Below are 16,021 nucleotides of genomic sequence, written 5' to 3' on the forward strand. Positions count from 1 at the left end.
CATTCATCTCCCGAAATGACCACGACAAGAACGTTCGAGAAATTAGAGCGAATACAGAGGCTTACCGAAATCATTCTTCCCAAGTGCCATTCGCGATTGGAACAGGGAAGGGGAATCAGTTAGTGGTACCAAAAGTACCCTCCGCTTTATACTGTTAGGTGGCTTACGGAGTATGCTGTAGACGTGAAAGTTGCCACGTACAATTTCCCTTTCACAGAAATAATGACTTCGGGTGAGTTCTAAAAAAAATGTAATTCGTTGCCTGGCATCTGTGCTCTTTTCGTAGTTTAATTGTGTGTTATACAGAGGAAGAGTGTTTACCACCTTTTCAAAGAATTCCAAATCTCGATCAGTTTCGTTTGATGATACTGAGCAAGTCCTGATGAATCTGTTAAACTCTCTAAAGACACGTTTGCAAGGATTTCCTTCTGAATGGAAATCTGAGATTAATTTAATGTGTTGTTCATGTCAAATGTTTCACAGGTAAAGTTAGATGAGCTATCAGACAACAGCGTCGCACGTTTGCCAGTTGTTGGAATGTAATGGTTTACTATTCCCTTGATGATGGGAGCTGCTGGTATAGACTCAGCAGCGCATAACTTAACACTTTCAGATCTGAATTTTTTCTAGAAGAAAGAAAATTTTTCTTTATATGGTAATGAAGTTAAGTGATTTTTTTAACTATTTTAGATGCAAAATTTATACAAAAATATGTACCCGTTTTCAAAACATACTTGGCTTCATTTTAAGGCCTAAAATAAGTAATTACGAAACATTCTCTACTGTAATGAATAGTAACATGATCATTCAGCAATTATCGCGCAAAATAGCAATAACAATATTCGACTATATAATAGAATATAGCGAACCAACCGCATCTGTATATACTGATGGTTACGATCTGCTGCGCTCTGCTACATTAACGTGCTGGTATTTTCGTAATGATGCCCAACAGTTGGCAGCTCTTGCGCATGATGAAATGGTTGAACGTTCACAAACTTGTACCTCAGATTTTGTATTGGGAAAAAGTACTTCCATTGCATCGAAGATACAGTAGAAAATATACATAGTTATAACTAGAGGGTCTGAAATGGTTCAAATGGCTCTGAGCGCTATGGTACTTAACATCTGAGGCCATCAGTCCCCTAGAACGTAGAACTACTTAAACCTAAATAACCTAACGACATCCATACCCGAGGCAGGATTCGAACCTGCGACCGTAGCGGTCTCGCGGTGCCAAACTGAAGTGCCTAGAACCGTTCGGCCACCAAGGCCGGCGAGGGTCTGAAAGCGTTAACATATTGGTGAATCTGTCACATACTGAAGCGCCAAAGAAACTGGTATAGGCATGCATATTCAAAAACAGAGATGTGTAAACAGGCAGAATACGAAGGTGCGGACGGCAGCACCTATATAAGACAATAAGCGTCTGGCGCATATGTTACATCAGTTACTGCTGCTACAATGGCAGGTTATCATGATGTAAGTGACTTTAAACGTGGTGTTATAGTTGGCACACGAGCGATGGAGCACAGCATTTACGAGGCAGCGATGAAGTGGGGATTTGCCCGTATGACCATTTCACGAGTGTACCTTGATTATCGGAAGCTGGTAAAACATCGGATCTCCGACATCGGTGCGGCCTGAAATAGATCCAGCAAGAACGGTATCAACGGCGACTGAAGAGAATCGGCCAACGTGACAGAAGCGTAATCCTTCTGCAAATTGCTGCAGATTTCAATGCTGGGTCTTCAACAAGTGTCAGTGTGCGAACCATCAACGAAACATCATCGATACGGGGTTTCGAAGCCGATGGCCCAGTCGTGTACACTTGATGACTGCACGACACAGAGCTTTATGCCTCACCTGGGCCCATCAAACTGACATGTGACTGTTGATGACTGGAAACATATTGTCTGGTCGGACGAATGTCGTTCCAAATTGTATCGAGCAGATGGACGTTACGGGTATGGAGATAACCTCATGAATCCATGGACCCTGTATGTCAGCAGGGGACTGTTCAACCTGGTGGGGGCGCTACAATAGTGTGGGGCATGTGCAGTTGGAGTGGTATGGGACCCCTGATACGTCTAGATACGACACTGACAGGTGACACATACGTAAGCGTCCTGTCTGATCACCTGCGTCCATTCATGTCCATTGTGCATTCCGACGGATTTGGGCAATTCCAGCAGGACAATGCGACACCCCACACGTCCTGAACGGCTACAGAGTGGTTCGAGGAACACTGTTCTGAGTTTAAACACTTCCACTGGCCACCAAACTCCCCGGACATGAACATTATTGAGCATATCTGGGATGTCTTCCAACGTCCCATTCAGAAGAGATCTCTACCCCCTCGTATTCTTACCGATTTTTGGACAGCCTTGCAGGATTCATGGTGTCAGTTCCCTCCAGCACTACTTGAGACATTAGTCGAATCAATGTCACGTCGTGTTGCGGTACTTCTGCGTGCTTGCGGGGACGCTACACGATATTATGCAGGTGTACCAGTTTCTTTGGCTCTTCGGTGTGTATGGCTGCGAGGTATTTAAGTCCAGCTCTCACAGAGAAGAGGGGTCCAGCAATATCCACACGGACTATATGAAGTGGATGTGTTGGTATAATCGGATGTTACTCTGTGGGATGGGATTTATTGGTGGTTTTTAGCAGTTGTGTTCGTTTTCTCATATTTGCAAAATAACAGTATAAGCTAATCTTCTGTGTATACTTAGATGCACAATAATGCTCCCGAATCATTGTGTACATGTACATCAGATTAATGCTTTTTCATATGCACTAGGAATGCAGTCATACCAGATGTTGGACGTAGGAATTTGTCTATAGAATGGAACATAATTCTGAATCGTGTAGAGCTTTTTCAGTTTGTCTAATAGATTTTGTGAAAGGAATGTCTTTACCTTCTTGACTGACTGCGTTCTATAAATCAGCCATGTTCTTGCACATGTCTGAATAACATTGGCTATCATTACAGTCTTGCTATTCAGTAGTCAGTTCTTCAGTTAGTTTCGTGTATTCTGATAAGCCTTGTGGTAATCATGACAGTGAATCTGCTACAATGTTATCTCTTCCAGACATGTATATGACCTCAAAATTATATTCCCGAAGAAATAAAGACCAATACACGAAGTATGAGTATAGTATTTTGCATCACATAAGAAAGCTCAACGCCTGATAGTTACAACAGACTTTAATGTTCTTTTTACAAATGTAATTGTTTGATTTTCTAAATGCCTTAATCATCGCTAAAGTTTCTAACTCAGTGGCGGAGTATGAGCCTTTGCATTCAGATAAGGGGCGACTAGCAAAACTTTTGACTCGAATATCTCATTTTCCTTTTCGCTCATGGATCTAAAATAACCAAGCTCCTAATATAGAAAATGACACACCAGTAACTAAAGAGAAATCTCTAGTCATATCAGTACGATGCAGAATGTCGAAATTTACTAGAGCGTCTCTTATTGCCTCAAAATCATTCTCACATTCACTGGTCCAGACCCATATTTCATTTTTCTTCAAAAGATTTAGCGAGTTTGCACTGTTTAAAAGCTGTTTGTGTACAAAATTAGCATAAGCCAAAGAACGCTTTAAGCTGTTTCTTAGTAAGAGATTATAGAAAATTTTTGAGGCCACTAATCGTATCTGGGTTAGGTGTTATTACAGTAGAGATAATTATGGACGAAGAAACTTAATCTTCTCCCTGACAAATTTAGTAGACATTGGCAAATTCGCTGTCGTTACGGCCTCTGAGAATTTGTGTAGTGTCTTTTCTAACATTTCTACATGTTCTTCACAGGTATGAGTGGCCATTAGTATACCATCAACATGGAGTGTAATTTGGCCAGAGAGTTCAGATCCTAAGACAGTATCTAAGGCAGTTATAAATACTCCTGAACTCGCGTTTAAGCTAAATAGCAGTACACAGAACTGCTAGCTTCTTCCATCGTAAATAAAGGCAGTGTATTTCCTAGACTCCTTGGTGAGACTTACCTGCCAGTAAGAATTTTGTAAATCAGTGATAGAGAGGAATTTAATCACAATAAATTTGTGTAATTTTTCTTCATTCTCCAGACAAGTTTGTTCAGGGATGATGATCTTTTTAATTACCCTCACATCTAAGAACAAGTGAACACTGCGGCCAGGTTTCACCACAGCTGACAGTGGACTGCAGTATGGTGGCATAGAAGATTATATTATAATCTGTTTTATTTCGCTATTAATTCAAATGGCTCTGAGCAGTATGGGACTTAACATCTATGGTCATCAGTCCCCTAGAACTTAGAACTACTTAAACGTAACTAACCTAAGGACAGCACACAACACCCAGTCATCACGAGGCAGAGAAAATCCCTGACCCCGCCGGGAATCGAACCCGGGAACCCGGGCACGGGAAGCGAGAACGCTACCGCACGACCACGAGCTGCGGACCGCTATTAATTGCTGCTGTCTTAGATCACGGGATGGAGTAAATATTGTAACATAAATCTCATGAGTGGATTTCCATACGATGCTGGTAAGCGTTTATAATACCATATTCCTTACTGAATATGCACACATACTTTAAAAATATTTTTTAACCCAGAACATTGCGATGAGTTATTATTGGTGCACTCAGCTACTCTGACCACTATCTGGTTATCAATACCTTCAACCCTATTACTTTGTATATACGTGCTACAGATGGGTACTGTCTTGATTTCAGTTAACTTTACTTTTAACCCTTGGCATTACTTGCCATGGTCTACTATTGTCTTTACCAGCTCTATTATAATCCTTTGGCTACTATTGTCCAAATAGCATTTACAGAAAGACATGTCTATTACTGCGTCCTTCTCCCATAACAAGTCAGTGCTCAAAATACAGGCTACTATTAATCCGTTGGTGATTAAGAAATATTATTTTGTCACTCCATTTCCTAAACTTGTTTCTACCTGTGAATTTATCTTGATACATCGTAATTTAACATCAATAGCTGCCATGACTCTACAGGATATGTAGGTACATTTGTAACCTCACGTATTTTACTGTATAACTGACGTGGCACCATAGCAACTGTATCAGTCAGTGTTACTCAGTATACCACCTACCATTGCATGTATACTAACTTGTACAATCTCTTTAGTCTTATTACTGCATTTAAACTGATCTGTGGATAGTTCATCCATGATATCTGTGTCATCGTTGTAACATAGTATATTTATTGGATTCTCTACATTGCCCACAGCCAGCCCATGGTGAGCTTTGAGGGCTTAGCATGACCGCGTCTACATTGTCAACACCATACTGGAGAGGCGTCTGACAATGCAGTCGTATTTACTGTTGCGTGTTGGGTTTGCCAGTCACCTTTTATGGTACAAGTTTGTAATGGTGCCTTGTGCATTTTATTTCTTTTATTATGATTATGCGTTTGCAGTTTGTCATGACCTGACCTTACGTCATCCATGGTGGATCTATTTTCTTTTAGGAAACTGCCATTATTTTGACGATAATCGTTCAAATAAAACAATTTATCTGTGTCAGTCAGGCTGCATCCAACTGGTACACATGTAACAAGTTACTGCTGTTTCCCAACTGAAGATGGGAGAGTATAAACTCTCGAAAGGCTTCGTGGGAGAAAATAAAAAAGTGACTGACACAGACAAATTGTTTTATTTGAACTTTTATTGTCATAACCTCCCATGGGAGAATCCCAGCTGCAGAAGTTATTTCAGTTACTATGGTGGTCTGGCGAGTGATCATTTCCGTACTATCCTGGCGAATAGTGGCTGTCACCTCACTTTCTTTTATTGAACTCACGTAGTCCACGATGTATGTACTCCGGATTTTGCGTGGGAGGTAAACCCAGTTGCATTACATAATGTATTGGTCACTGTTATAGTACCACTGTACCTACGAGGTGCTACCCAAAATTTTCGGGATTGGTGCTGCCATCTGTCGAAACCCTTACTTTTGGACTAATGGTCACCATCACCCTCGAAGTAGTTCCCATCCACATGTACACACCGGTCCCAACGCTTCTGCCACTGGTCAAACGTTTTCTGGAAGTCCTATTCTTTGAGGGTTTTTATCACCGCCAGCGATGCTTCTTGAATCCTCTCTAGTGTCGAACCGAAGGCCTTTCAACTTGAGTTTCAGTTTTGAGAATAGCTCGAAGTCGCAAGATACCAAATCTGTCGAGTACAGTGGGTGGGGTACAACCGCCATGTCGTTTTCTGCCGAAAATGTCCTGGTGAGCAAGGACGTGTGACAGGGCGCGTTGTCGTGATGCAGCGGCCAGTTCCCTTGATGCCAGATTTCGGGCCGTCGTCGCCGCACATTTTCACGGAGTCGTCGCAAAACGTCATAGTAGTAAGCGGAATTCTCTGTTTGGCTGGGTGGGACGAATTCTTTGTGCACAGTTCCCTTGGTATCAAGGAAAACGATGATCATGCTGCTCACTTTGCACTTCACCTGTCTCACTTTTTTGGGCCTTGAAGAGCCCGAGGTCTTCTAATGGGACGATTGCTGCTTTGTCTCTGGGTCATAACCATAAATCCAGCTCTTGTCGCCGGTGATAACCCGTGACAAGAAGGTTGGATCATCAGATGCGGTCTGACGAAGGCCCGTGCACACTTCAACACGCTGTGCCTTCTGATCAGCAGACAAGATCCTTGGCACATATTCTGCAGTGACACATTCGTTGACATGTCTCATAACCAATACCCACTTCGCCCTTCAATGGTTCGACGTCGATCCACACAGAGCAGCTATTGAAGTTTGGCAAAAATGTCTCACCTTGTGCGGCTAACGGGTCTCCCAGCGTGAGTATCATCTTCGATGTCTGTAAGGCCGGCTCTGAACCGAGCAAGCCACTCAAACACGCGCTTATGGCTCATGCTCTGTACCTCAAACACTTGTTTAATCATTTCAAGGGTCTCCATAGCATTTTCGCAGAGATTCGCACAGAATTTGATGCACATGCGCTGTTCTATTCACTGACCCGTCGTAAAATCGACACACACCAAACACAGAGTATTACAGAAATCTCTGTGGACATGCAACATGTCCTCCCAGCTGAGTGCCACGCCGCACACCGGTTCATCAGATATGCAGCTCTCGTCATCTAGTGATGCAAAGATCTACTACTCCTACTTTCCATATAGCAGCACCAGTTCCGAAAATTTTGGATTCCACCTCGTATGTCGGAGAAGATTGTGCCACATCACTACCGTTGTGGTTGTTCACTCTTGGATCCTCTTGTATAAGACAAGAGAATCCAAGACTGACATTAAGTGACGAAGGTCGGTTTTTGGTACTTGTACTAATTTATCCTGGAGATCCATTGGCCGTTTGGCCTTTAAAATTCTGAGAGTGACCTAGTTGAATAAAGGTTTGACCCAGACATTTTTCAAAATATTTTCGGAAGCTACCCTGTCTGGTGTTAAAGGGCTCTGGATTAAATCCTCCTTTCTAAGTCGTTTCTGCACAAACTGAGACCAATTCTTTGGCAAAAATGCCTATTCAAATTGAGCATAATCTTACCAATTCTTCAGTCTCAGTGGCCCAAAGGGCAGTTTCCTCTTGGATGAAGTCTGTGAAGTGCAGAATTCTTTGTTTATCAGTCTATAAGCTGTGTAGTACATTTTTAAAAGCCCTCATGAACATGTAGGGATGTGTACATTTTTTTTTATCGTGAATGAATACTTGAAACTGTCTATATTTAAGTAGACTTTCGTTCATTAGGACAGATGACAAACATGGCACTGCCCCCATACCATACAACACATGGTCACATACCATTGCCCACAAGACGTAGGACTAATGTCTTCATTTGATCTAATAACAGTGGATGTCAAATCATTTACACATCACTTAGAATTTATCAGAGTCAACATTTTGTGGTAGTAGTGAAACCGAAGCAAAACCTGGTGTTCTCGATCGTGGCAAAATGAAATTCAAACATCACGTTATCAGCAAGGATTGGAAGATAAAAGGCTACATAAAGTGTGATGGTCGTGTGCACGATAATTTACAGAAACGTAAACCACCAAAAAATTGGCGCGTTTACATATTTGGTAGAATGAATGCTGTTTACAGAAACAAATTAATTTAATCGTGTAAAACTTTGAGAGACACTGTTAGGGAAGTGGGAAAGCAAACAAATAACATGACAGCCGTCCCTCAGAGGAGTCATATCGTAGATTCTAGTACATAACAATTCAAAAGGTTGGACTGCTGGTCAAATGCAATTACATTCTTCTGGGAATTCTATATCTCCTCTATTTACTGCGAAAGCCCATGATTGTCTTTTCTTTATTCTGTGGAGAAACGAGCATACGAAGTGCACCAGTATTATTTATAAAACGTCCTGGCAGAATAATTCTGTTTTTGGCGAAGAAGTTTCATTTCAGCACACACGCTGCTGCAGAGTGAAAATTCTTTCTGGTGTATTATTGATGTATATTTGTGTCATTTCAGATGTCTGTATCAAATCTTTATTTGTTTCGTGTGACCCAAAATTGAAAATGAAATATAATTTATGATTTAGTGTTTGTCTATTGTAATTTACACTTGGCAAAAAAATATAGACTTTAAAATACAAACATAAAAAATTGTGTGAAAAACAGGATCCAACTTGACTTTCCTTCAGTATGAAACTTCTATGCTATTCATTAAATTACAGTTACCTACACCCATTTTGTGAATGCTTTTTACTTACTTGAGCTCGAAAATTGTCATTTCTAGGCAACCTTTTCGAGTTTTTTTTTCTGTCGCACTGTTTTAATAAACAGATGCCTGGTCGCAAACTATCAAATTCTACAAATATAACAAAGGACATCGGACAAGGTCAGTCCACAAGGTCTCCTTGTCAGATAAAAGCTCATATATAAGCTCACAGGTGTAAAATACCTACAAGCTGTCTGACCAGAGTGCAATCACATACAGAGTGCGTAACAAATCCTACAATAATTCAAATATTGTGCGATTCATATAAACCTGAAATACTTTAATGAGTCATAAGATTTGAACCAATAATGGGATTGTGGGAGATGATAATACACAATTGGGAGAGTACATACGTACATACAAAGTCCCCACTACAAACGTCTGAAGTCGCCTCCACCAGCATCGATGCTCAACTGTACTCGTTTCGCCATATTCCGTAACGTTCTGTGACGTGCATCCCCGCCAGTGTTGCTAATTTCAAGTGCAGAGGTCTCACGGACTTCTGCAATTGTCCACGGTCAGAGATGTGCAAAATAGTTTACTAAAAGCATTTAAATTAAATTTTGTTCTTTTTCAAATGTAAATACAAACTGGTTTCAAATAAAAGTGTTTGAATACAAAACGCAAAATACGTATTTTCAAAATATCTTTATCCAAATAAAATATCTCTAGTTAGTGAACATCATACATAAGGAGCTGTAAGATTGAACTGAATCCATTATTTGAGGGAGTTACATCGTCGTGAGGAATAATTTTTATGCGTCAGCCCTGTTCCTGAGCTGTGGATACACATTATGGTTGGCGGCCCATTATCTTATCAAGAAGTACCAAGTCCTTATCCATTTCGAATATCATTACTGTGGAAGACTGTATGGTCACCTCTTCATAACGACGAAACGAGGACTTAGCTGTAGATCAGAAAACTCACACCTACGTCTGGCACATGATATGTTGGTTGGGTACAGTACTTCATTGTGGGTGTGCGTCTGATACCAAGTATCGACACGTCTAGTGAACGGCATGTCAATGCAGAATGGACATATTGCTGATGCATCTAACTTTGACTCTCTTCATCCAATGATACTGCACACTTGCCATTAACTGTTCCATAGCACAGTAGAACTTTGATTATTGAAAACGATAGTGAAGTTTATCAAAACACGGAGGGACCTTTTGAGTCTGTGGAAAAACCAGGTGAACACGCTAAAGGAGAAACTAACTTCATCATGGTAGCATATTGAGGTTGCAAGTTGAGGCGAATAATTTGATATGGGGTACTTGCTGTCTATCAAGTCGGGAAAATACCTCAAATTGGCCTACAAAAACTACGTAAGCTACAGCGCATGCGCGTCGAGTGAGTTTTTCAACATTTCTCTCGCTCTCTTCCCACAAACCATTAGTTCTAGAGAAAAAAAATGAATAGGACCTTTTTCGTAGGAAATTTAATATAGTTTAATTTTGGACTGCGACACGTTTTCGCTGGAGGGTGCGGTTTTCGAGTTATTCAAGAAAAACACACAAAAGTGATATTAAATGTGTTCTGTCTCGGGAACCATTCGCAATAGAGCACACGTCCATATGACGTTTTTTTGTTCAGAATCACTAATACTATCACCCCTCAAAGCATGTACCGTTCCTCCTGACTCACCCTGTGTCCGAAATTGGACATTTAATGCTCTACAGCTTCGTCTTTGACCATTTTTATGAAAAACTGTCGTGGGAGGCACTAGAAGCAAATGTCTGACTGAAAGAGCGAGGTAAAAATGTTTTTTTCGGAAAGCATCGATTTTCAGTAACATATTTCAAGAAAAACGTTGGGAATCAGTCAAATATTTATTGAAACAATTTTATGGGAAATTTAAAAAAAAGCTTTCATTTTTATCCGGAATCTTAGTTTCTACAGTGCACCGTTTACGAGATATAACGGAAAAATAATAATAATAAAAAAGACCTTTCTATGCCTCCACCCCCCCCCCCCCCCCACCTCCCTCTTCACGCCTTTAGCTCGCCACCCAGGGACGGGGAGAACTTAGTACGTTTACCTCCTAACTACTCCTAATAAGGTCCTGAAATCAAAAATATTCGCACATTCTATGCACTCTACTCCCATCATTTGAACACCCTTTGACTGGACTATGTGCAGCATATCGCCGCGCTTGCTCGGCTCGTATTAGTTCGTTCGTAGCCTTGCCGGTCCCAGTTTGTGAAATCCGTGAGTGTGTAGTTCGGGCCGCGTGGTAATAACGAACACATCAGCGACTCTTCGCAGTCTTTAGATGGCAGAAACATGTAGTACACACTTCGAGAGCGAGTTTTTAAGGTGAAATCGTGCTGGAAAATACACACTGGATACAACACAATGAGCATTCCGGAGAGAATACAGTGTGCGCGATGTTCCAAGAAAGGTAATAGTTTTATCGATTGTAAGAAAGCTGGAGACAACGGGTGTACTAAACATAAACAATCACTGAGTGCACTGGTTATTGATAATGTTCGAAGACTCTTGGAGAGCTCTCCAAGGAAATCGTTGCGTCGAATGAGCCACGAGTCAAGCAATTCATGTGGCACATGTCAGATGGCTGCGAAGAAAACCGCACTGCGACCATACAGAATGCACATGATCCAAGTACTGCAAGAAACAGATCATAAGAGAAGGATGCGTTACTGTTGATGGTTTCACGGGTTTCTTGTCCACCGTTCAGACATTCTCTCCATAACTTTGTTTACAGATGTGGCATGGATCCATCTGCCATGTTACATCAGCACACAAAACACGAAACACCAATGCATGATGAAATACAGCTTTCTTGAGTACAATAAACCGGGAAAGAGTGACAACCACAGCTATCGTTAACAACCTACCTGATATCACACAGTGGAAATGACCACATAAGGTTTCACGATTCTTTTTGAAACATTACGTTTCTCAGTAATTTTCTCATCATTACTATCCATATCATCACTTTTTCTCAGTGCCACTTACGCAAAAGTCATCACTAAAATCGCGTGCGCTAGGCTTTTCACCTGTGTTTTTAAGCTCAACAACCATAATTATAGGTCCACCAGAGCCATGTTTAACATGTTGATTACTCATTCCTTTGCCATCTTAATTTACTCCACGAGTGGAAAGTATTTGGATAAAGAAACAGTTAGTGATTGCCTCTTCGGGCTTTGCTTTTCTTACCTTTCTTTTCTGGAAGACAGGTGGGTAAATTCATTTCACTAAAAAAAAGACCCGCAAGATTTTTCAATGACAGATCATGGCCTATACATCCATTAACAGTAATTTTTCCCTCTCCATGTAGCCTCTAGGCACTTAGTAGAGAGTAGTAAAAAACCATCGTGATCATAAATGCATGGTCATTTTCAAATGAATGTTGCGTGTAGCATTTATATCAGGGCCGGCCAGAAATTCTGCACTCGTGCGGTGCTCCTGCACGTGTGCAACTTCCGGGTCATAGCGTGCACGCCGCAGCCGTCAGCGTTCATGTAGTGCAGTTTCTTAGCACAGATGTGGCTTTATACACTTGCTGGGATACTCTGTACCGGAGCATTCTAGTGCTCTTTCCACAGCTTGCAAGCCAACCATGGGAAGGTATTTCGCATATTAAACATTTAAAATACTGTCGCAGTCTACTCATCGAGACGTCTACTTTTATGTTAACAGTTAAACCCAGTAAGACAAGTAATACAGTTAACAACCGTGGGTTTCAAAATGGCTCTGAGCACTAGGGGACTTAACATCTGAGGTCATCAATCCCCTAGAACTTAGAACTACTTAAACGTAACTAACCTAAGGACATCACACACATCCATGCCCGAGGCACGATTCGAACCTGCGACCGTAGCGGTCGCACGGTTCCAGACTGAAGCGCCTAGAACCGCACGGCCACACCGGCCGGCAACCGTGGGTTTGTATTAAGGCAGCTTGACTGACGGCACGTAAATACGCGTAATTTTTTGATTTAGTATTTAAGAAAGAGGGCACTTAGCGACTTCCAACGAACCTTATTCATGATTTCAAATAACATTAAACTAATGCAAGGTTTCTTATAACTAATTCTCGATGCCCTCAGTTACACCCACATAATTTCGGTCTCACTGACCTCTTAACAGAATGATAACCGCAGAACTCTCGATGATCACCTGTTATTTCAATACCATTGTTGCTATATTTTTCACCAGTTCCGTCTGAAATCTGCATAATAACCGACAATTAGATATATGTTATGTTTCATCGACTTCAGCTGAGCGTAGCCCTACACACATTAAAAAAAAAAAAACCTAAATGTAAGTATACATTGGAAGAATCGGTTTAATGACCAACTTTCCTAATAATAATGTAACATGGAGCAGAATGAGGCACTAATACACAGTTAGTAAACAATAATTTTTAATTATGAGAGGAATAAATCCAAACACGTTTATCACTGGTGATGAAAAATGATAATAGAGTTGATGTGTCGCATCCATTTTCTTAAGGACATTTAATTTTGCTTGCCGTTCTTTACTGTTGAGTACACTACACTCGTCTTTGTTATGTGTATTGTAGTGTCTTTCAATTGAAAACTTACGATGGCCGCCTATTATTCGGCGGCACAGCAAACACTGTGAGTTTTCACCAACGGCTACAAAAAAGAATTGCAGTTCCCAGTCATTTTTAAACGACTGAGAACATAGATCTCCCGTCCTTTGCTTTTTCACAGTACCTGCCATTTCTCAGTACTTCTCTGTTAAGGTTACGGTTACCAAGAGTAAACGAGACTGGGTATGTTGCGCTCTAGCTTGTACCACATAAAGAGGGAAGTGGAGCCGCCGCCGTTCATTTAGGACACATGTCTAATAACAGATGTCGCTGTCACTTGCTGTCGCACACGTGCGCACATGTGCAGCACTTCCGCACGTCTGCACACAGTGCAGCGTTTGGCTGGCCCTGGTTTATATAGTGGCTGACTATAAAGCTGATTTTTCTTAAGTGGATGAAAAGATTATTTTTAAATTGCAGCCGGCCAGAGTGGACGAGCGGTTCTAGGCGCTACAGTCTGGAACCGAGCGACCGCTACGGTCGCAGGTTCGAATCCTGCCTCGGGCATGGATGTGTTTGATGTCCTTAGGTTAGTTAGGTTTAAGTAGTTCTAAGTTCTACGGGACTGATGACCTCAGAAGTTAAGTCCCATAGTGCTCAGAGCCATTTTTTTAACTTGCAATTTGATACACTATTATCCGTTTACTAAACATCATGATTATAAAATTTCTAACACATTTCTAAGTATGAAGACCCCACCCCCACGACCGGAGATATGCCCCGTACCAGTGGCGAATACATATGGCGCGCGGGGGGCCGCATTCCCACCCGCACCACCTCCGCCAGTCAGTCCGCACGCTATTCGTTCGTTTCTTTCGTCAGTCGACTCGACTGAATCGAATAGTTGTACTTTCGTATGTAGCACCCGCGTCAGCGTATTTTATACGTTTCAGTCTGACACACAGATAGCTAACACATACCTCCGATAAAACTCGCGGCCATTCCAGTGATCTCGATGCGTTATTCTGTCTGATATTTGATTGAGAAAGGTCGCGAACAGTCTGCTGTTTTTTTGTACAGAGAACCTTCGATACGTAGCGTTATAAATTCGGACTATTCGCCAAATAGGATGCTAGTTTACATTCAGAAGCAGAAATATTAAGACTGAAGAATGAATAAGTAAAAAGTCCTACTTGTAGCAAGTGCAAGTGTGAAGAGAAGTTCAGAGTGAGAGTGATCAGTTGATTGTGAAGTATTAATAATAGTAGTTCATAGCAATTTTTCAGTAAAAATATTGTTACGAGACTCGTAAAAATATTTTTATTAATAACGTAACAATTGTTTCCCATACCTAGCGTCCCCTCCTTGAGGTTTTTCTGTATCCGCCACTGCCTTGTACCCTCCCCCTTTTTAATCTCGGCACTGAGCCTAATAAAGCCTATTTTCAAATTTACATTTTAAAACCCTTAATCTGCAGAGCAAGGAAGAAAAATGAAGACAGTAAAAATAGCTCTCAACGACATATTTAAGTGTTTGCTCTAGGCACACATTTTTCTTACGTTTTACAGAATGTGTCGTGGTCTGGGCTGAGACCGAGGCAAGCATGCGCTGTGGAATCTGCAGCACGGCACCATCCTGGGTGGCATATCTATGTGCTGCACACGTGTGTTACACCGCTCCCTGTCCATTGGGTGCCAGCGGGTGCCACAGCGGTGTATGTGCCTCTGGCAGAATTCCTGAGTGACACGCCACTATACACGCCACTCATAGAGCAAGGCGCTCTTGCTGCCAGTCACTGGCCAATAGAGCATGCCTCTGACGTCATGCGACTGGTGGCGCTCTGGAAATATGGCGGTGTCTACCTGGACCTCGACTTTGTTGTACTCAGGTAAATTACTCTTATCTCGTATAAAAAGGTCAGTCCAAGTTGTAACAAATATTAATTTATTAATTGATGTAACTGGTTTTAGTAAAAAGTGACCTCTTCAGACCAGTAATTCTGAAATTAACTTTAGGCCATGTTTGGTACAGCTGTTCATCTTACAAATTAACATACAAGCAATAAAGAAAAAAAAAGTTGTGTATATACTCAGGTACTGGTCTGAAAGTGGTCATTTTTGACTGATACCAGTGATAAAATTTGTTGCAATGTGGAATGAGTGTTGTTTAGTCTGTTAAACACAATCACTGTCACTCCAGTATGATTTCAAAAACGATTACTCTGAAATCCTTACTCCAAAATCCATCTAGTCTACATAAAATCACAGAATGCCCAGAAAGCAATCTTTTTGCAAAGGGTATTCAATAACTAATGCAACACATTTTCTTCTCTCCACCATTTTGGTTGAAAAAATGCATAATTTGTTGTGGGACATTGTGGAATATTCCCACACCAGCCCCTACCGTTTCATTAAGTTCCAATAGGTTGCAGCACTTTATGTACCCTTCAAAATGGCGTAGGCAATGGAGGTGTGTTCCAAGCAGAGAGCTACCGGTAGTTTCTTTTGGTGGAAAACCAGAGTATCGCAGATATTTAGAGGTGCTTGCAGAATGTCTATGGAGACCTGGCAGTGAACAAAAGAAAATGGTGAGTCATTGGCTGAGGTGTCTCTCATCATCTGTCTGATCTCTTGTGTGCTGGCCAGCTGCATGTGGCTGTGACTCCTGAAACATTGGAACATGCAGACACTCTCATTCAGTGTGTTCATCACCAAAAAATTCAATGAACTTCTCCATCTCCATGACAATGCTGGGCCTCACACAAGTCTT

General features: G+C 41.4%; 1 protein-coding gene across 5 annotated transcripts in view; it reads left to right on the plus strand.

The window, feature by feature from the left end:
- LOC126336711 (lactosylceramide 4-alpha-galactosyltransferase-like) overlaps positions 1–16,021 on the plus strand; it is a 518,899-nt gene that overhangs the window by 432,228 nt on the left and 70,650 nt on the right. For all 5 annotated transcript variants that reach the window (XM_050000685.1, XM_050000681.1, XM_050000684.1 and 2 more), the window contains one exon: positions 14,821–15,140. In XM_050000685.1, coding sequence (XP_049856642.1) covers positions 14,821–15,140 — 320 coding nt within the window. The remainder of the gene's footprint in view (positions 1–14,820; positions 15,141–16,021) is intronic.

This window comes from Schistocerca gregaria, chromosome 2 (genome assembly GCF_023897955.1).
Source record: "Schistocerca gregaria isolate iqSchGreg1 chromosome 2, iqSchGreg1.2, whole genome shotgun sequence".
Taxonomy (NCBI): domain Eukaryota; kingdom Metazoa; phylum Arthropoda; class Insecta; order Orthoptera; family Acrididae; genus Schistocerca; species Schistocerca gregaria.